The 17777-nt window shown below is 34.6% G+C and overlaps 2 protein-coding genes and 1 long non-coding RNA gene across 3 annotated transcripts in view; 1 reads left to right on the top strand and 2 right to left on the bottom strand.

The window, feature by feature from the left end:
- LOC124542038 (scavenger receptor class B member 1-like) overlaps positions 1-6878 on the top strand; it is a 57373-nt gene extending 50495 nt beyond the window's left edge. Inside the window, exons 7-12 of the mRNA XM_047119993.1 lie at positions 418-537; positions 1195-1318; positions 1818-1958; positions 3378-3496; positions 4015-4146; positions 5142-6878. Coding sequence (XP_046975949.1) covers positions 418-537; positions 1195-1318; positions 1818-1958; positions 3378-3496; positions 4015-4146; positions 5142-5405 — 900 coding nt within the window. The 3' untranslated portion in view covers positions 5406-6878. The remainder of the gene's footprint in view (positions 1-417; positions 538-1194; positions 1319-1817; positions 1959-3377; positions 3497-4014; positions 4147-5141) is intronic.
- Positions 6879-8210: 1332 nt separating this feature from the next.
- On the bottom strand, positions 8211-9944 carry LOC124542033. The gene is made up of 3 exons (XR_006967301.1): positions 9831-9944; positions 8713-8808; positions 8211-8401 (listed from the first exon to the last, which is right to left on the bottom strand). It is a non-coding gene; the product is annotated as an uncharacterized LOC124542033 (long non-coding RNA).
- Positions 9945-10919: 975 nt separating this feature from the next.
- LOC124541844 lies at positions 10920-13900 on the bottom strand. The gene is made up of 4 exons (XM_047119752.1): positions 13895-13900; positions 13350-13500; positions 12007-12098; positions 10920-11507 (listed from the first exon to the last, which is right to left on the bottom strand). The coding sequence occupies exons 1-4, from the start codon at positions 13898-13900 to the stop codon at positions 10920-10922; spliced, it is 837 nt and encodes a 278-aa protein (XP_046975708.1).
- Between the last annotated feature and the right edge of the window lie 3877 nt (positions 13901-17777).

The raw sequence follows: 17777 nt of genomic DNA, 5'->3' as shown, positions 1-17777 counted from the left end.
TATCTATTGAAAACAGAATGCTTTGGTGTATCTAATTTATACAGCACTAAAGAAATAAAATTCGATCACATCACATCGAGTTCTAGTTTCTTAAACGTTACGAGGTCTAATAAGCCCCGTGCCGGTACTATGATAGTTTTCATACGAGGTCTTAAAAGCCCCGTTACATGGAAATGGAAGATATAAAAACATGATGCTACTACCAACGTGTTAAAACCATTTGTTAAATATGCAGTAGCGCAGCCCTGATTCTGAATTGACATAATTTGTATTTTCAATGATGAATTTAGAACGAATGGTAAGAGTGTCTTCGTAAGGCCAAAAAAATCTTACGAAGTAAACACGATTAAAAAAACTTACCTTATTTTACTATATTTAATTTGTATGGTATGACACTTTATTTTTTATCTGTTACAGATATACGCAGACTTTACAGATGAAGTGACAGTCAAGATCGGCCCACAGTGGGGACACCAGAACTTCTTCAAGATAGATAAAGTTAGAGGACTCCCACACATCACTGGATACGATCCTAATGTAAGTTATGACGTTTTAGAATTACGTGTCAGGACCTCCTTCGAGATTCATTTGACATTTCGTTTTGACTTTACGCGGGAAAATCTGACGTAATACTTTATTTGACGTTTGTAATTATGCCTCTAAAATAAAATTGTGCCTGCAATCTCGATCGTACCTTTCAATCTCCATCGTTTATACATCTTTATTTATAATAAAACACTTAACAACTTATATCCACGTTAATTTTACTTCCGAAATTACAATAAAAGTTTCATCGACGTTCAAAGCGCCATTTTTAAGTAAATCCATAGTGAATATCATAGACTAATCAAGCTCTCGACCAATGACATCACGTCAATTTGCCGCCAAATATTGTTTATTAGCCTTTTTTTCCTATTATGGTAGAAAAAATTCAGACCTTTTTTTACTGAATCTAATCATCTTTCATATACAATATTATAAATGCGAAATTAACTCTGTATGTCTGTCTTTTGCGCTTTCACGAACAAACTATTGAAGCGAATTTGATTTTGGAAAAGGATATTTTTATACCTAACCCATATAATACGAAAACAATGCAGCCAACGATGTCTCGTACCTATTTTATTGAATGTTAATGTGTTTAACTATTATTAAGAAACGCCTTAAATAAAATTTAGTCATTTTTAATTTCAGAAATGTCCAGATACACTCTCCGGTTCAACGGAAGGCGTGCTGTACCATCAGCATATTTCGAAAGATGACGCCCTCGTCTGCCTCAGGAAAACTGTTTGCAAGCTCATGCCTTTGTATTATGAAAGTAAGTTATCCTGTGTACATAGTAACAGCCTGTAAATTTCCCAACGCTGGACTAAAGCCTCCTTTCTCTTTGAGGAGTAGGTCAGTCTGGAGGAGTCTCCAATATAGGTTGATAGATTCAAGTGTGGCAGAATTTCTTTAAAATTAGAGACATGCAGGTTTCCTACGATCTTTTTCTTCACCGCCGAGCTTGAGATTAAATATAAACACAAATTAAGCACATAAAAATTCAGTGGTGCTTGCACGGGTTTGAACCCGCAATAACCACTGGAAAATCTCGACTACTCCTGTATATGTTTCTGGATAATAATTGTTACCGAATTAGATTGATTTCGCTATAAATAATACTTGATCACTAAAGACAGGGCTCTAAGGCTATCGTTTGTATTACGCGAGTAAAACCGCAAGCGAAAACTAGTCATTAATTAAAAAGTCATGAAAGTGGAGCAATGACATTTACCTTTAAGGATTAATGACATATTGTTTTTTTTTTATAACAGAGGAAGCAATGATGGACGGCGTCAAGGTCTACCGGTATAATCTACCCGAGAACGTGTTCGATCGGGTCAACGGGACGGACTGCTACGCATCTGATGTTCCCCTGCCTGATGGCATCAGTGATGCTTCTAAATGTTTTGCAGGTAATATCTTGTAACTAGCTGCGCGACCTTGTACGCCTTTGAATATGACAAAAAAAATATTGTAGTCTAAGTTACTCCCTATTATATCAGAACCCCACATACACCCTCACATCATAGGAGGGAATCTCGTAATACATTTCAGCAAGAGAAAAACACCCAATTTGGCAAAGTTATCTTACGTCCCTTAACATTAGCTCCATTTGCACGAGCCTTCATTGGAACCTAAAACCTTCGACCAACCCCTGCCACACAAAACTGGACTACCAATCGCAAACCTATATATAACGTATTATATTATGTAACTAGCTGTACCCGCGACCATGTACGTTTGAATTTAACAAAAAAAAAAACAATATTGTAGCCCAATTTACTCCTTATTATATCAGTTATCTGCCAGTGAAAGTCCCGTTACAATCGGTCCAGCCGTTCCAGAAATCAGCCGGAATAAACACACAGACAGACAGGCAGACCGACAAAAATTGTAAAAAATGTTATTTTGGTATATGTACCGTATATAAATAATCGGCACTGGAGCGCCATTATCATCTTCGTCTCTTAATATAGGATTTGTATAACTCATTATAAGGGAGTGGGAATGTTGTTATTGATTCCAGAAATAAAAGTTGGTATCGTTAGATTACAGTGTTGCAATGCTTTACATGCGTTCGTACAATTATTTTCGGATTCGTTAGTCAGGATCGGATTAGTTAAATCAAATAATGAACTGGGATTACAATTATAGACGTCGGCGTCCGTTTGCGGGACATACACTGCTTTTACCGGCCGTTATTCGTTGCCTTAGCAATGTTAGCCATCTAGCGGCGCTGCACGTTTCGCCAGAGCAAGCTTAACTCACCCTCGTCCAATAATCAAAACTTGTAAAGTTTTGATTATTATGATATTGATTTAATTGATTTAATTCAACATTTATCAAATAGATATCGCTGCATTTGGTGGGCGCCGTCAAATACATAAACCGCTCGTTTGCCGCGGTTCGCTCGGATGCGTTCCTTTAAAACCTTTGAAATTAGAAATAAACATTTAAAAAATTGTTACTTTGAAAAATAAATTCTTACGAAAAAAATATTATAAAAAAAGAAAGAAGGGGCTGGGCGTATTATTATTTTTTCTTTTCATAGGGGGAGGGAGGGGGAAAACTAGTGAAAATAGACTTACGTGATAATTGAATGGCCCCTTACTATGAAAGGCATTATTATCTGAACCTACGCGAAATTTATACAACACAAACCTCCGACCTCCTATTTTACCCACTTAGGGGTAGAGTTTCGTAAAATCGTTTCTCAATAAAGACATAAACAAATTTACTTCTTTTCACGATTATGATATTCCTAAATATTATTAATAAAATAATATTCGTGATATAGATTTCTAAACAACATAATGTGATTTATATTCCAGATTTTCCAATGGTGGCGTCTTACCCCCACTTCTACACCGGATCACCCCCTAAGGACCGATATGTCACAGGATTGAAACCGGATCCGACAAAACATAATTCCTATGTTTATGTTGAACCGGTAATCTTTAATACATATATAGAATAATACAAATATATACATTAGCTGTTTTCAATGTAACATATGTCAAAATTTAATCACAATAATTGTCATTATAAAATATAATAATTGTCATTTAATAAGAGCTGAGATGGCCCAGTGGTTAGAACGCGTGCATCTTAACCGATGATTGCGGGTTCAAACCCAGGCAAGCACCACTATATACATGTGCTTAATTTGTGTTTGTAATTCATCTTGTGCTCGGCCGTGAAGGGAAACATCGTGAGGAAACCTGCATGTGTCTAATTTCATCGAAATTCTGCCACATGTGCATTCTGCCAACCATTGAAACAGCGTGGTGGAATATGTTCCAAACCCTCTCCTTAATGAAAGAGCCTTATCTCAGCAGTGGGAAATGTACAGGCTGTTACTTTACTTTACTTACTTTAAAGAAAAATAAAAAAAATATTAAATATCAATGTTATTACTGTTATACAATTCTCTTTTAAAAAAAATACATTTTTTATTTTTTATTTTAGGTAACTGGCATCCCTTTTCGAGCCGTTGCCAGAATGCAGTGCAATTTAAGAATACACAATTTGTCCAGCTTTTATTCGCCTGAGCTCGATAAATTCTCCAATATCGTTTTGCCGATAGGATGGATTGAATACGTAAGTTATTTTATGTTTTTGACGTGACAACGTCTTATAAATTGGTTTGCCGGGTGACACTTCAAGAAACTGCGTTACGCTCCGCTCACGTTATGCGCTCACGATGAGAGCGAGTGAGAGGCACGCGTCCCTTCCACTCGGGCATGGTTAGCCCGCCTAAGAGCGAGAGAGACAGACAATTAGAATTATTTTACCACTCAAAGTCGTTGTCACGTAAAACTTTCGCCTGTATACCGACTTTACAGGCAACCAATTTTTATTCTTAGCAATGCGTCTTAGCCATTGTTCTGAATTTTCTATAACCATATCTTTACATAGTATAAAACAAAGTCGCTTACCGCTGTCTCTGTGTATGCTTAGATCTTTAAAATTAGCAACGGATTTTGATGTGTTTTTTTTTAATAGATAGAGTGATTCGAGAGGAAGGTTTTTTGTATATAATACATGGACAATATAGTTGACAAACGCTGATAATTTTAGAAGTGTCTAAAGTAAAGTCGGAAATAATCAAATTCTGTAGTATATTTAGTATCAGTATTACACCGGTTTGAAGTCGGATAGCTTCGATATAACATTAAAAATAGTATTTGTTTAGCACAATACCGATGTTAATTTCCAAATACACTACTTATTTATATTATATGATACCCTTCTCGACTTTACATGTTATAATAAGGATATTTATACAACTTTTAGAATGGATATTAAACATATACAGAAAAGGCTTTTTTGACTAGGAAGTTGAAGATCTTGGCTTTTCTCAAGTATAATATGCATGTATTATACACATAACTTCCCTCTTGAATCACTATGTTTATTTACTAAAACAAGGCAATAAGGTGAATTGTATATATTATAAAACCCAAAAGCACAGACGGCGGAAATTTAAGTTGCAAAATATATATATTTATCATCATGAATCTTCAAATATTTATTACATTTTCCAATACACACATGTTTAAATTAATAATTTTAAAATGTAAACTTATTTTCAGAATCAGGAAGGCCTTCCTTCATACGTCCTGTACATGGTGTACTTTATGCTGGTCATCCTACCTCCGCTGTCAACTGTCATTTTCATTATGACATTACTGTTAGGGACTTACCTGATAGTCAAACAAATTTATCGACGTAGAGTCAAAAGAGAGACATTAACATCAATATTTCAATATAAAAAATCAATTGTAGATAATTTAGAAAATAATAAAATGTTGACTTATGAAAAAGAAACGTTTTTAAGTAAAGTTTCTAAAAGTTAAGGTTCCGCCACAGAAATTATATGTCTGCCGTCATAAGCAGGGTATAAATATGACGTGCATTCTTTAAATAATTCTTCAACATATTTTGTAACAATAAATTAAAAAAAGAATATTTTGACGGTTTATTTTTGGTGTATTATAATTTCAATATGTTAAACAGCCTTAGATGTTAACAAATATTTAAATTTTATTTATCTGGATAAAATTTATTTTTTTTTAATCAAGACATGTCGTTATTTGCTATTGTATACTTAGGTAACATGACAAGGCTGAACTTTAAAAACTTTAAACGTCAAAATTTTTAAATGATTTTAACATGTGTGGTAAATGAAAATATTATGTTGTGAAATTTTCGAAAATATTCAATATATTAGAGATGTATTTAATCTTAGATTATTTATGTATCTAGAAGTATCGCGCTACGATAGATCGAGCTAACTTTATTACCTTTGTGTGAGGGACAGCTGCTCTCGACTCTTTACAAACGTGTACATAGAGGTCAACTAATGGCGCTGATTTTTGTCGAGCTTTAACATTCTATCTAGATATAAAAATAATTTAACACATATAACATACATAACTATATAATAAGTTAATTAAGATAGTTTTAAATTAAGACTGATTTTGTATCACATCAAAGAATTATATAGGTTAAGTAAAGGGTTTAAAGTATTTTAAGGGGATTTTATAAATTAAATATCGAGCAGGGTTTATGTTTCACGTTAATTAGATGTATTTTTTATCTATATAATAGATCAAATTTATACTCGTAGGTTATATATAAGTTTGACATTTAAATGACAGATGTCATTTTGAAGTAAGGGTTTTCCTATGTGACCTTAGTGCCAAATTCATCGTACAAATTTTGGTATTATTTTTTATTCAACAATATTCAAAATAACAGCTACTTAAATAAATACATTATATATCAAAACCTTATCTGAAACGCGCTTTATCATCTGGTTTAATTTTTATGTAAATTATCTCAAAAGTTTATTCATTTGAACATGACATTTTTATTGGCGGGAACTTCCTATAGATGCGTTCTATTTTAACAGAAATTATTTTGTTCATGGATATTTATGAGTGCATATAAAGTATTTGCATGAAATGAATTAAAATATTAATCTAATTCCATATTCGAGAGTTTTTATGAATTAAATTTAAATTACTTTGTTTTGCGTACTCTTGTAGAAACTTTTCGCTGATTACCGCAAACGCCATGTTTCAGCTTTCTCCTGTTTCCGGATTAACAGCTTTATTAGAATACTGTTTTTTGCAACAGAATATACATTAAAAAAGATTTTTCAAATATTCCATGTTTTTTGTAAAGATTTTTATGAATATTTTTTGGTTCAGTTTTAGACACTGTATACAATATTTTAACTGATCTTTACGCTCAAATTTTAATGTGCTATCACAAAATATGGCGTCTTCCTGTCAAAAGCACACGCAATATTTAGTTTTATGATTAATAAGAATTGTTCCTATATATTATTAGTAAGTTACTCTATTTTAAATGGAATAAAGTCATTAAGAAATTTCTTTACTTTTTATTTATTTTTACATCACCAATGCACCAAATCAAATCAAATTCCTTTCTTCGATATAAAGGATTATACTTATTTGAAAAAGAAAATATCCTGACCACAAAAGAAACTGCGAAAGAAACTTATTAGGTGCCTTAGAGAGAGAGAGAGATATATATAAATTTATATATATATTCTTGGTTGATATACGCTGTTTGCTGTTGTTTGTTTGTGGGTTGGTGGAGTATACATATGGCAGAATGTGTACTCCACCAACCCACAACGAAACAGCGTATTTCAATTCTATGAAATTAAGACACATGCAGGGTTCCTTCACCGTCGAACACGAGATGAATTATAAGTATAAATTAAGCACATGAATCAATCAGTAGTGCTTCTCTATGTGTGAAACCGCAATCATCGGTTAAAATGCACGCGTTCTAACCTCTGGGCCATCTCAGCTCTGTTTTACACTGGCTCACTCACCCTTAATCTTTGAACATATCAACACTAAGTATTGCATAGTACTAGTATATTTGAAGATTACCTCTTAAGTAAATAAAACAACGATGTCCATTAAATATATTTATTAAAATCAATCAAATTGAAGATAACAATCACTTTATTAACAGTAATAACAATTCAAGAAACAAAAAAAAACACTTCTAATAATAAAAAAATAAACATTTAACAAATAGCAATAACTAACAATCTATAAGATAACCAATTCAAAATCAATTTTTTTTGGATAAGAAGCCTGAATAAGGGTGATTATAGATTTCTACCTTATTTTTGTCTCAAATAGGGGGGGGGGGGGGGGTGTCGAGTTAATGCTTCCACTGGCTTATTAGCCGACTTCAAATAAAGAAGATTATTTAAATTATTTACGTAGTTGGACATGCAAGTCTCTCAAGACTAAATTTGGAAAAACAGTAACCCAACTCCCAACCCTCCCATTAAGGGTTATGGAACATATTCCACCACGCTGCTCGAATGTGGGTTGGTGGAATGCACATGTGGCAGAATTTCAATGAAATTAGACACATGAAACCTCACGATGTTTTCCTTCACCGCTGAGCACGAGATGAATAGTTAACACACATTAAGCATATATATAGTGGTGCTTGCCTGAGTTTGAACCCAAAATTTTACTTTAGATGCACGCGTTCTAACCACTGGGCCATGTCAGCTCAATTTAGAGAGTAAGATCTAAACTCTCATTAAAATTTTGGATCAACCAATTATAATATAAAGAAAATGATTTCTAAGCACTTATAACTTATAATACGATTTTAATCATCTATTAAAATTACATATATATTATATATCTATTCGAATATATTAAAATGAGTGATATCGTTTCTACTGCTCACAGATATATCGCAGTCGTTGCTTGTTATATTCAGCATTATCTTCAGAGAACTTTCTAGAACTTGTGCCTGTTCCAGACATTTGGTGACCGTTTGTCTGAAATATTTATAACGCGTGCGTCAGACATGATAATGATACCATAGTTTTTTAAATTGATAATATGTGGCTTAGTACTAAATGGACCTTATTTTGAGGAGGTTACAATTGCCCATACTCGGAATATAATTAAGACGGTATGTGGTGACCATTATATTGACTATAGACCACAAGCCCAAGTGACTAAGATATGTGTCTTGTACCTGTTACACTTGCTCACTCACCAGCCAGACAGATAAGTATAACTCTTGGCGGTAGAATATCTTAAGAAATGGTGACTTCATCTCTATTTCAAACTAAAGACAAATTACCTGTATCTGGTCATTCTCTTGTCCTCTGTGACGTCATTTCCGGCCTTTATGAACATCGTTTTCAACGTACTATCCGCCGATTCCCTCTCGATAATACTGAAAATATTCCATCATTATTGTACAATCATCGAATACACCTTGTATTATGTTCTAAGTTTTCTTTTATCTCTATCTATTGTTTTTTTTTATGGTATAGATTGGCGGACGAGCATATGGGCCACCTGATGGCAAGTGGTCGCCATCACCCATAGACAATGACGCTGTAAGAAATAATAACTATTCCTTACATCGTCAATGTGCCACCAACCTAAGATGCTATGTCCCTTGTACCTGTAGTTACACTGGCTCACTCACCCTTCAAACCGAAACACAACAATACTGAGTACTGTTATTTGGCGGTAGAATAACTGATGAGTGGGCGATACCTACCCAGACGGGCTTGCACAAAGCCCTACCACCAAGTAATACTGAGTATCATAACCTTTTTTTCCCCAAATGGGGAAATCCGGGTTATTTGTGATTGCTACCCACTAAAACCATTGTGATGGCAGTCTTTACCGCGGATCGGGTAAAGGGTGAGGTCTTGTCAATATAACACATAACACATCCGTAGCCATTAACGTGGAGTGAGTGAGTGAATGAGTGAGTGACTCAAGGGGGTAAATTGAGTTAATATTCCTTAGTGTCAATGACTACACTCAAACAAAGTAGATACTTAAACATTTTAATTCTATATTAATATTATAAATGTGAAAGTAACTCTGTCTGTCTGTCTGTCTGTCTTTCACTACCAAACTGCTGAACCGAATTACATGAAATTTGTTATGAAGCAAATTTGAACTCCAAGGCAGGACATAGGCATATTTTACCTAACACATGACAACCAACATAAAACGCGAGAGATATATAAGCAGGATATATTAATTTAAATAATTGTATTTAACTAACATGACATTGTATTTTTTAAATGTTGAAAAAGAGTAACTACTGAGTTTCTTGGCGGTTCTTCTCGGTATATACTTTCCGAACCTGTAACTTCACTTAATTGTTAAATGACGATTCAAAAGTGCTTGTGAAAGCCTACTTGGATAAAGTTTATTTTGATAAAACAAACTGACCTCTTCAACTTGTCGATGACGTCAGCGATGTGTGTGTGTGTCTGGTTCGCCTTATGCAGAAGCTGGTTTTTCGTTTCATCCGATAATTCGTCTTCTTGGAACTCCTTGAGGCATTTGTCTCTGTAAAGTTATGATTTCAATTTTGTAATGGTGGTTTCATCCTGACTGATGACAACCGAGGCAGTAACAGAATAAAACCAACAGCTTTACGATCTCTCTGACCTACGGCACCTCTAAAACTTTTATAATACAGGATATCACCGAGAAATTTGAAAAGAGAATCCAGAAATTTACTTGGTAGGGCTTTGTGCAAGCCCGTCGGGGTCGGTACCACCCACTCACCAGTTATTCTACCGCCAAATAACAGTACTCAGTATTGTTGTGTTCCGGTTTGAACGGTGAGTGAGCCAGTGTAACTACAGGCACAAGGGACATAGCATCTTAGTTCCCAAGGTTGGTGGCACATTGACGATGTAAGGAATAGTTAATATTTCTTACAGCGTCACTGTCTATGGGCGATGGTGACCACTTACCATCAGGTGGCCAATCTGCTCGTCCAACAACCTATAACATAATAAAAAAGAACCTTTTTCCTAGAGCCCTATACTATAGTCATTAGTAACATTTCTCTTTCATCACCAGCTATTAGACCAACTACTGATTTTCTTGCCCATATTTTCTTAAAGAGCCGTGATGGCCCAGTGGTTAGAAGGCAAGGCAAAACAAACACCACTATATATATACATATATACATATATATATATATATATATATATATATATATATATATATATATATATATATATATATATATATATATATATATATATATATATATATATATATATATATGCTTAATTTGTGTTTATAATTTAATTCGATCTCGGCGGTGAAGGAAAACATCGTGAGGTAAAATACATGTGTCAAATTTCATAGAAATTCTGCAAAATGTGTATTACCTTATTCTGCCCTAACCCGCATTGGAACAGCGCGGTTGAATATGTTCCAAACCTCAAAGGAAGACGCTTTAGCCCAGCAGTGGGAAATTTACAGGCTGTTGTTTTATCAGACCAATAAGATATAAAATACTCACAGAAAACTATAGATCAGCTTAAACGATGTACTTAGCTCGTTCAAGAAACTTCTTATCAACGTACAAGCGTGTACTTCATCAAACCCACTGTCTATCGTCGAATCATTTCTTGCATCATTCGCAACATCATTAATTAATGACAGGCTATCATTAAAATCTTTCATTATATCATCATTAAAATTATAAAGAGGAAAACTATTTCTGTTGTCATTTGTTTTGTTATGTTTAGTGTCATTGATCGATGATAGTGTATCAACAATTTCTGAATAATCTAGCGCATCTAGATCTAAATGGGTTGCTTTATTGACTTTCTTCTCAAACTTATCTATTATTTTTACATTTCTTATCACTTTCGGGCCATCTTTATCATTGCCATTACCGAAGGTATTCCCATGGATTAATGGTATGTTTAATTCTGGTTCTACGTCGATTTGATTTTTAACATTATCAATGGTATTATCATGGGAACTATTAATTTTTAATGGGTTTTCGAATGATATCCGTTTCTGATTATCAATTTTGAATGTGTTCAGATTTCTACCGGACGTACGGAATATTTTCATATTCGGATTTAAGTTTTCATCCTGAAAAATGTTATATTACATATTCTGTGATAAGACAAAACTATAAACAGCACACATGCATTACATTTCACCAAATTGATTATAGATAATTTTAATTACAGATTCCCTAATTATAATGGTGGAAAAGAGTAGCTACTGAGTTTGTTTCCGGTTGTTCTCATAGAATCTACATTTCAAACCGGCGATAACTTTACATATTTACAAGTTTCACTCGCACAACCATTTGTTGCCTCGCACAAGCACTTTGTAGAACCAGTTTTCGACGGCGGCTTTTCCGATACGACAAGAAAGGAGCGTACTCCTTCCTTAAAGGCCGCAAGTTCTTGGTGTTGGAGATGTCCAGGGCCGGTGGTAATCACTTTCCATTCATGAAGCTTTTCTGAGCTTACTTGACTAAAGAATATTTTTGATAAATCGCTTTTTCAGTACAGTTACTAATTACTCCTCAGTACATCCTAACTTCCAATACACTTTATATATCATTCAGTAAAACTCTTACCTGTATCATATCTTGATCGACTTCGTCGTAGTTTTTCCATTCAACGAAATGGTTTTTCAGATAACGTACAATGTCACTACGCTTCTTGACGACTGGAAATAAAATAGCGTTATTTTAACTGCTCTCAAATTCCAATCAAAGACGTTACCCCACTCCCCCTCATTTTGGTAAAAGTAAAGAATTTATTCCACCAAACTGTTCCATTGCGTTCCATGTATCTTTGACATTGATACAGACATATATGGTTGCAATTTAAGTATATATTTATTTTTAAACATTGGACAAAATCACATACATAACTCAGATCCCAATGTAAGTAGTTAAAGCACTTGTGTTATGGAAAATCAGAAGTAATGATACCACAAACACACAGACCCAAGACAACATAGAAAACTAATGAACTTTTTCGACTCGGCCGAACAAACCCGGGACCTCTTTTTTATGGTTTAGGTTGGTGGACAAGCATATGGGCCACCTGATGGTAAGTGGTCACCATCGCCCATAGACAATGACGCTGTAAGAAATATTCGTTTACATCGCCAATGCGCCACCAACTTCGGGAACTAAGATGTTATGTCCCTTGTGCCTGTAGTTACACTGGCTCACTCACCCTTCAGACCGGATCACAACAGTACTGAGTACTGCTATTTGGCGGTGGAATAACTGATGAGTGGGTGGTACCTACCCAGACGGGCTTGCACAAAGCGCTACCTCGGAGTAGCCATGAAAACCGGTGGACACACTAACTCGACCACGGGTTTAGAAAAACACATAGGAAAGCATGTACCTTCAAACATGATACACGAACAATGTATTGTCGTTAAAAATCAATCATTAAAATATTGCCCATAATCAATTAATATTTTTTGTTATCACATATCTTTGTTTGAGTAGGGTGGAATAAACTCCAAACGTAGCACAATATCCTTGAAACGAGGAGGCTTAGCGCAGCAGTGGGCTGTAATTATCAATACAATATTCCTAATCAATAAATGATTACAATTTGATTATATTACATGAACAGCCTTTAATTTCCCACTGCTGGGCTAAGTCCTCCTCTCCTTTCAGAAAAAAGTTCGGAACATATTCCACCAAGCTGTTCCAATGCAGGTGACAGAATCTCTATCAAATTAAACACATGCAGGTTTCCTCACTATGTTTTCCTTCAACGATTAAGCACATGAATATTCAGCGGTGCTTGCCTGGGTTTCAACCAACAATAATCGGTTAAGATGCACGCGTTCTAACCCCTGGGCCATCTCGGCTTTCGATCCATTGTAATTGAACCTTATAGCTTATAAAATAAGGTTTAATTTCCTTTAAATTAATCAAAAATCACTCACAATTACGTCTAAACAAACTTATGTCTTCATCGCTTCTTCGTAAGGGCGTTTCAATTTGTTCAATATCTTCGATCAGCGTTGAGTTTTCTATACTCTCCAACAATTTTACTAACAAATCTTCTGTTTCAGAGAAATCTTCTGAGAGAACTTTCTAGAAAATTAATTTTTAGGGACATCTCATTGACATGTCTAAACGTATGCTCCACCTGATGTTATCAGGCAAAGCTAACATCTCATTTCTCATATTTAAGATATATGGGCATTTTTAAATGCCCATATAAATTATTTTTATAATTATTTACTTTCCCGTTTACCCTTAATTCACTCCCTTAGGGGAAGAATTTCCGAAATTCCTTTCTTAGTGGCTGTCTACTCAATAAATTGATCCTATTTACCAAATTTCAAGGCCCTATCTTTAGCAGTTTACGCTCGGCCATGATGAATCAAACAGACAGGACTTGTTATTTTATATATACAGGGTTATTGGTAACTCGACGGATATCCGTTAGGAGGTGATAGGGGTGACTATTTGCTATAATATTAACCCCCATATGCATAACCCAAAAGTGAACCATTTTTTAGTTATCACGTTTTTAACTTTTTTCAAAATCTGTCAATAATGCAACTTCAAAAATTGATTTTGAAATATCAAATTAAATCTATTCATCTCTTATGTTTTATAAGAAAGATTAAACATTGAATATTTTTCAATATTTAAACAATAATTATCTGTACAAATTTAAAAGCGAAGCGAACCTCCTAAAGAATGTACGTCGAATTACCTAAATACATAACTCACATTAAAATACACATAAAAATACTTATTCATCATGATTTAACCATGTATGTGCATGTATCATATCGAAAATTAATTTCAAATAAAAAAAAAAACAAGTCTAAATTTGAACTCAATAATATATTTATATAACACCTACCTTAAAAGCTCCAACCAATAAGAATCCACACTCCAGCATCTTCATGTAATCATTTGGTTCTATGTACAGTTTATTTATATCTGAAAACAGATAATATAAATCATTTGTATACATCACTATCAAGATATAGATCATATGAATAATTTTGGTCTTAGTATTGCACCCTGAGGAACTCCATTGGAATTTTGTTATTTTTGAAAATTAATTTATTATTTACTTGGTGGTAGGGCTTTGTGAAAGCCCGTCTGGGTAGGTACCACCCACTCATCAGTTATTCTACCGCCAAACAACAGTACTCAGTATTGTTGTGTTACGGTTTGATGGGTGAGTGAGCCAGTGCAACTACAGGCAACATATTAGTTCCCAGGGTTGGTGGCGTATTGGCGATGTAAGGAATGATTAATGTTTCTTACGGCGTTGTCTACGGGCGGTGTTGACCAATTACCACCAGGTGGCCCATATGCTCGTCCGCCAATTTATTCTATAAAAAAATAGTTCATGACTAATTTATCTTTAATTATAATTTTTTTTATGGTATTAGTTGGCGGACGAGCATATAGGCCACCTGATGGTTAGTGGTCATCATCACCCATAGACAATGACGCTGTAAGAAATATTAACTATTCCTTACATCGTCAATGTGCCACCAACCTTGGGAACTAAGATGTTACGTCCCTTGTGCCTGTAGTTACACTGGCTCACTCACCCTTCAAGCCGTAACACAACAATACTGAGTACTGTTACAGAGGGGCTTGCACAATGCCCTACCACCAAGTATAATACAACACTATTTCACATAAACTTAGTCTTACCTTTCGTCGTAAAAAGTCGGTTAAGCGATAACAACTTATCAATGATTGTCTTAACCGTTTCATTGCCAACATATATATCCTTTAAGAACTCCAATCCTTCATTTAGAAAATATGGCGTATCACATACTCCGCTAAAATGTCTCTGTAAAGAAAATATATATTATGACGATTTAAAAACAAAAACATAGTATCATAACCGTCTGTTTGCCCAATAATGGTCGTTAGTCTTTTGGACTTGTTGAAATTGTGTCAGATTCTTTGTTTGAGCTGAGATGGCCCAGTGGTTAGAACTCGTGCATTAACTGATGATTTCGGGTTCAAACCCAGGCAAGCACCACTATATATATGTGCTTAATTTGTTTTTATAATTCATCTCGTGCTCGGCGGTGAAGGAAAACATCGTGAGCAAACCTGCATGTGTCTAATTTCATCAAAATTCTGCGACATGTGCATTCCACAGCAGCGTGGTGTAATATGTTCCAAACTCTCTCCTTAGTGGAAGAGGAGGCCTTAACCCAGCACTGGGAAATTTACAGGCTGTTACTTTACAGATTCTTTGTGCGCTATAAGTCTCAAGTTGGAAGTTGAGAAGGTACTAAACCGTGTTTAGCTACACTCATAATCTTGTATATTCTGACAAATGGTCAATTTTCTGGTAAGTCATAACCACTTACAAAAGCTTGGAGTTAATACCTGTTGGCTTCCAGACAGGATATATTACATACTTATATAATTGTATTTAACTAATATTATAGACTGTATTTTATATATAGACTGTATTTATTTAATGTTGAAAAAGAGTAACTATTGAATTTCTTGCCGGTTCTTCTCGATAGAATCTACTTTCCGAGCCGGTGGTAGCTTCACTTAATTGTAAAATGACTATTCAAAAGTACTTGTAAAAGCCTACTTGAATAAAGTATATTTTGATTGTTATTGGCGATATAAAAGATATTTACAGCCTTATATTGCCAAAGAAACCAACCTTTGGACTTAAGACGTCACGGGCTCAGTCAGCCTTCAAAACTTACAGACCTTTCTACATTACTACTTAAAAAAAGAACTAAGTTAAAATTACTAGTGAAGTTTTATTTCTTTTTAGAGATACCTCTGGAATTATTCGGCGACAACAGTCAATTTCAAAGCCGAATTATTGAGCTGGTATTAATAATAATACTTACGGTAGAAGCTACTTTCCGAACCGGTGGTAGCTTAACTATATATATAAAAAAAGTTGTTAAATGACGTTTCAAAAGGGCTTGTAAAAGTCTACTTAAATAAAGTATATATTGATTTGATTTGATTACGAGTGACCATTAATTCGAATAACAGGAGTTTAGCTTAGACGACAAAATATATTGAAGATGGCTTGAAAATACTAATTCTAATTCGTGTTACTTGCACAACGTTTACAAAGCATTGCTGTTTGCCGTTCTCTGATTGGTGGTACCTTTGCAACAACCAGCTTGACCTTCTGACTTCTTATCTTAACAATAGAATTCAGAGGGTTGACGTTAAAGGAAATAGGTCTCCTGGGGTCTCAGTTGGTATGGGGGTCCCTCAGGGATCAATTCTTGGACCTTTTCTGTTTCTCACATATATAAATGACTTGCCCTTTCTTGTTGGGAACAAACATGATATAGTATTGTTTGCTGATGATACCTCCTTAGTTTTTAAAATTAATAGAAAACAGGTACAGTACGACAACGTAAACAATGCTATAGCTGATATAGTACATTGGTTTAGCGTAAACAATCTTAGGCTTAATAATAATAAAACAAAAATTGTGAAATTTAGTACACCAAATGTACATAATGTAAAAGCCGATGTACTCATTAACGGGGAATCTATGGATCCAATTGATTCTGCTGAGTTTCTTGGCCTTACTGTTGATGCCAAGTTGCAATGGGGCCCCCATATTAACGGATTGGCGAGTAGACTGAGTTCTGCGGCATTCGCGGTCAAAAAGATTAGATTATGTACCGATGTTGATACGGCTCGCTTAGTATATTTCAGTTACTTTCACAGTATAATGTCATACGGTATTATGCTGTGGGGCAACGCAGCCGCTATCCATACTATATTTGTGCTACAGAAGAGGGCTATTCGCGCAATCTATAACCTAGGAGCTAAAGAATCGTTAAGGAATAAATTTAGAGAAATCAAGATATTGACTGTTGCTTCTCAATATATATTCTGCAATATATATTATGTATGTACGAAAAAATATTAATGATTTCATGAGAAAATGTGATACTCATAGCATTGGTACAAGGAACAAACACAAACTTGTTACTCCTGTTACTCGACTACATAGAGTCAGTAACTCCTTTGTGGGGCAATGTATACGGTTTTACAACAGGATCCCAGAAAGCGTTCAAAATGCCTCTGTTGCCAAATTTAAGAAAATTATTAAGGAACGCTTGTGTGCAAAAGGTTACTATACAATTAATGAGTTTATGATCGATAGCACACCTTGGGAATGAAACGATCGCCTCCTGGCTATTTCATCTCATATTAAATTGTTTAAATAATATATGAGACAACTAAAAAAAAAAAAACCCGCTGAGTTTCTTTCGCCGGTTCTTCTCAGGTCAGGGTATTTTCTTTTCCGAACCGGTGGTAGTGTTTCAATTGACCATCAATAAGAAAGTGTAATGCTTCTATATTGAATAAAGTTA

The sequence above is a fragment of the Vanessa cardui genome, chromosome 29, assembly GCF_905220365.1.
Source record: "Vanessa cardui chromosome 29, ilVanCard2.1, whole genome shotgun sequence".
Classification (NCBI taxonomy): Eukaryota; Metazoa; Arthropoda; class Insecta; order Lepidoptera; family Nymphalidae; genus Vanessa; species Vanessa cardui.
The sequence above is the reverse complement of the archived record's forward strand: the minus strand, read 5'-3'. Positions and strand labels throughout refer to the sequence as shown.

What these genes read in the sequence shown, in the direction of transcription:
- LOC124541844 (XM_047119752.1), bottom strand. An exon ending in AAGTTTGTTTAGACGTAATT is followed by an intron (nt 12,099 to 13,349) that starts GTGAGTGATTTT and finishes TTTTATTTCCAG; the next exon opens with TCGTCAAGAAGCGTAGTGAC. An exon ending in TCGATCAAGATATGATACAG is followed by an intron (nt 11,508 to 12,006) that starts GTAAGAGTTTTA and finishes AACATTTTTCAG; the next exon opens with GATGAAAACTTAAATCCGAA.